This window comes from Protobothrops mucrosquamatus, unplaced genomic scaffold (genome assembly GCF_001527695.2).
Source record: "Protobothrops mucrosquamatus isolate PMUCROS unplaced genomic scaffold, P.Mucros_1.0 scaffold397, whole genome shotgun sequence".
Taxonomy (NCBI): domain Eukaryota; kingdom Metazoa; phylum Chordata; class Lepidosauria; order Squamata; family Viperidae; genus Protobothrops; species Protobothrops mucrosquamatus.
The window spans coordinates 532,748-535,694 of record NW_015386728.1 but is presented as its reverse complement, the minus strand read 5'-3'; the positions used below and the strand labels follow the sequence as shown (position 1 = coordinate 535,694).

The window sequence follows — 2,947 nt, the reverse complement described above, 5'->3', positions numbered from 1 at the left end:
GGTTTCCAACAATCCCGAGGTTGTATCCTTGATTTCAGCATCTCCAAAGACGGGACTTGGTTGTTCACCCCTGCAGTTTCTTGTGTACCTATACGTCCACCTCTTTGTGTATGTGTGAGGCAGAGAGTTGTGTTTATCCTCCCCTTTCACTTGGCAACGATCGCAACAAAGCCAGCTGTCTCAGAAGAAATCAGTTCATTCGTATGGAAGCTGCGCCTTGATCTGGTTTTGCACGACCTTCCGACATTAAGGCTGGGATCTTAAGGTCAAGCACGAAGAGTTTAAATAATATACAGTTCTTTCCATTATAATGGTTATTAAGGGCATGTTTAAAAGCACACGCGCAGGTACCAAGGCCTGGTAGAAAACTCTAAAAACCGCTGGCACCATTTCTTCACATTGAGCTTGGAAGCAGACATCAAGAGCGTAACACGAATGACGTGCGAGGAGAGAGAAGAGGGGATCTGTTACTTAAACTATGCCAACACGGATATGTCGCTTTCAACTGACACGGTCTCGTCTCCTAGCCCTAACTCAAAATCCAAATGGTCGGATTAGATTTGGTCAGTATAATTATTTCAATCATCCTATCCCAGGCTTCCTTTGGGGAGAAACATAGGATCCTGCCTTTTCCTGAGTCGCGTCAATTGCTCTCCGGAATTTCAGGTAAGAAGCTCTGCTAGCCCTGGCTGGAGATCTGAGAATTAAAATGGGGTCCTTCTGCAACCAACGTCCACGCACTTCCTTTCCAAGACATTTATGGAAGGCCCTGAAGTGTTACCCCTTTAAAAATCACTCCAGGTCAAATTAGCCACTCCTAACAAAATGACTTACTGGAAGAATTTTTCGTCCAGGTATAAATTGGCTCTAAGCTGCAAAGCACTTTTGAAATATTTAAGGTAAATCTAAAAAGGTCCCAAATCTTCAAACTAATGAGAAGAGGATCAACAAATGAATTGGAACAGAGAAGAATTCTGGGACCATTCTCAGCATTTGTTTGGGCTCAGAAAAGAGAGCTGCCGTACTGATGCGTTTCCCACAACCATCTGGTTGGCTAGTTCAGAACACAAGATGGAGGACCTAAGAAACCGTAGTTTTATGTTACTCCATCAACCTGTCTACAGGACTGGCAGCAGTTTTCCAAGGACAGGTTTTTTTTCCTGATCCCACCTATCTAGGAGATACCTGAGCCTGCAATATATGGGAAACACGGGTTCTACAGGTAAGCTCTGATGCCCAGACTCCTATTTGAATCAAAGGAGAGATTTCTTGGGATCTCTGAGATGGAAAATCTGAATCTGCCAATGGAAGGAAAGTACATCTGGGTTTTGGGTTCTGTGTTAAGAACTATCCTCTCTCTTTCTCTTGGATTGTTGCTATGCCTCCTGCGGGGAAAAAAAGAGACATTTGCTTCATTCAGCTGCAGAACACTAATGGCAAATAGAAGCTGGTCTTTTGGGCAGGCAGGGTTCAGAGTTCAAGCTTGTCCATCAGGAGGCCCGATGTGTTTTCTCCCTCTCCTTTCTCCGTTGCAGCTAGTCTGGGCATTAGACACCCACAAACATGCCCATAAAGTCAGATCCATTCTGAATGGTAACGGGGGCACCAGCGCTGTTGTCCACAAAGATGGAGGTGTATTGTCCAGCCTGTGCCATAAAGGAATATGGGAGAAAGGAAGAAGAAAAATAAACACGACATACATGGGTGCGGAAACTCCGTTGCCTTAATCAACAAATCAGAATAACAGAGTTGGAAGGGACCTTGGAGATCTTCTAACCCAACCCCCTGCTCAAGCAGGAGACCCTAAGAAGGCCGCCCTCGGCTTGCAACAGTTCATTTAGTGAATGTTTGAAGTTAACAACGTCACTGAACAAAGTGAACTTAGGACCATTTTTCACACTTAGATTTGTTGCAGCATCCCCATGACCGCATGCTTGGCAACTGGTTCCTATTTATGACTGTTGCAAGGCCCCGGGCCATGCGATCAATTTTAGTGACCTTCTGACCAGCATGGTTAACGGAGATGCCAGATTCACTTAACAACCGTGTTACTAACTTCACAACTGCAGCGATTCACTTAACAACTGCGGCAAGAAAAGTCGCAAAATGGGGCCGAATTCACTTAAAAACTGTCTCACTTAGCAACAGAAATTTTGGGCTCATCTGTGCTTGCAAGTTGAGGACTACCTGTACTGTTTCAGACAAATGGTTGTCTAGTTCAATCAAACTTTCTCTGGAGCTAGGACTTGGAGATGAGAAAGCAGTAGGCAGGGATGACATCCGTAGAAGAAGACAGATCATCCATGGGCACCAACATGAATAAACTCTTGGGGGAGATGCTAGCGATATGAAATTATGTGTCCAGTGAGTAGAGCTGGGCTATCCAAGGGGTCTCTAATGGATTCTCAAAACAACTCATTGAATCCTGATGACATCCCATTCAGTTGGTCACAAAGGATCTCTGACATAACTATCTACCTGGTGTCCTCTGATACCCAGCCTTTAGTTAGTGCAAATTCCTAGAATGACCTGGTTGGAACTGGACTCACTGGGCAGGACAACTGGACACACCTGGAGAGTGTCTGGCTGGCAGCATTTGGACTTAGAAAAGAGATAATGGGCAAAGTTCCTGGAACTCAGAATTAATCTGGACCCTCTGTTGCACAATCCTTACCTGGAGTTGGAGCAATCCATGAACATAAACAGTAAAAACTTTACTGTTGCTTTCCAGCCCAGCGATAACCTCCAAAGATCTAGACAGGTGCAAAAGAAGGAGACAAGACATTTACTGGCTGGGATGGCATCAAAGAGGAAGGAGGGTCTCAGATTGACAAGCCTGGCCGTATTTCACAGATTAAAACAGTGACATGTCTGGTAAACGGTGGCACTTATTGAAGCCCTTATTCTCCCCTCCCCTTCACAACATGACTTCTTTAGCCAATTCTGC

General features: G+C 44.9%; 1 protein-coding gene across 1 annotated transcript in view; it reads right to left on the bottom strand.

Annotated features, from left to right (window-relative positions):
- Positions 1–1,547: 1,547 nt before the first annotated feature.
- Positions 1,548–2,947, bottom strand: part of C1QTNF12 (C1q and TNF related 12) — a 24,377-nt gene continuing 22,977 nt past the window's right edge. Inside the window, exons 9-10 of the mRNA XM_015816053.1 lie at positions 2,675–2,753; positions 1,548–1,646 (exon numbers count right to left, since the gene is read on the bottom strand). Coding sequence (XP_015671539.1) covers positions 1,548–1,646; positions 2,675–2,753 — 178 coding nt within the window. The remainder of the gene's footprint in view (positions 1,647–2,674; positions 2,754–2,947) is intronic.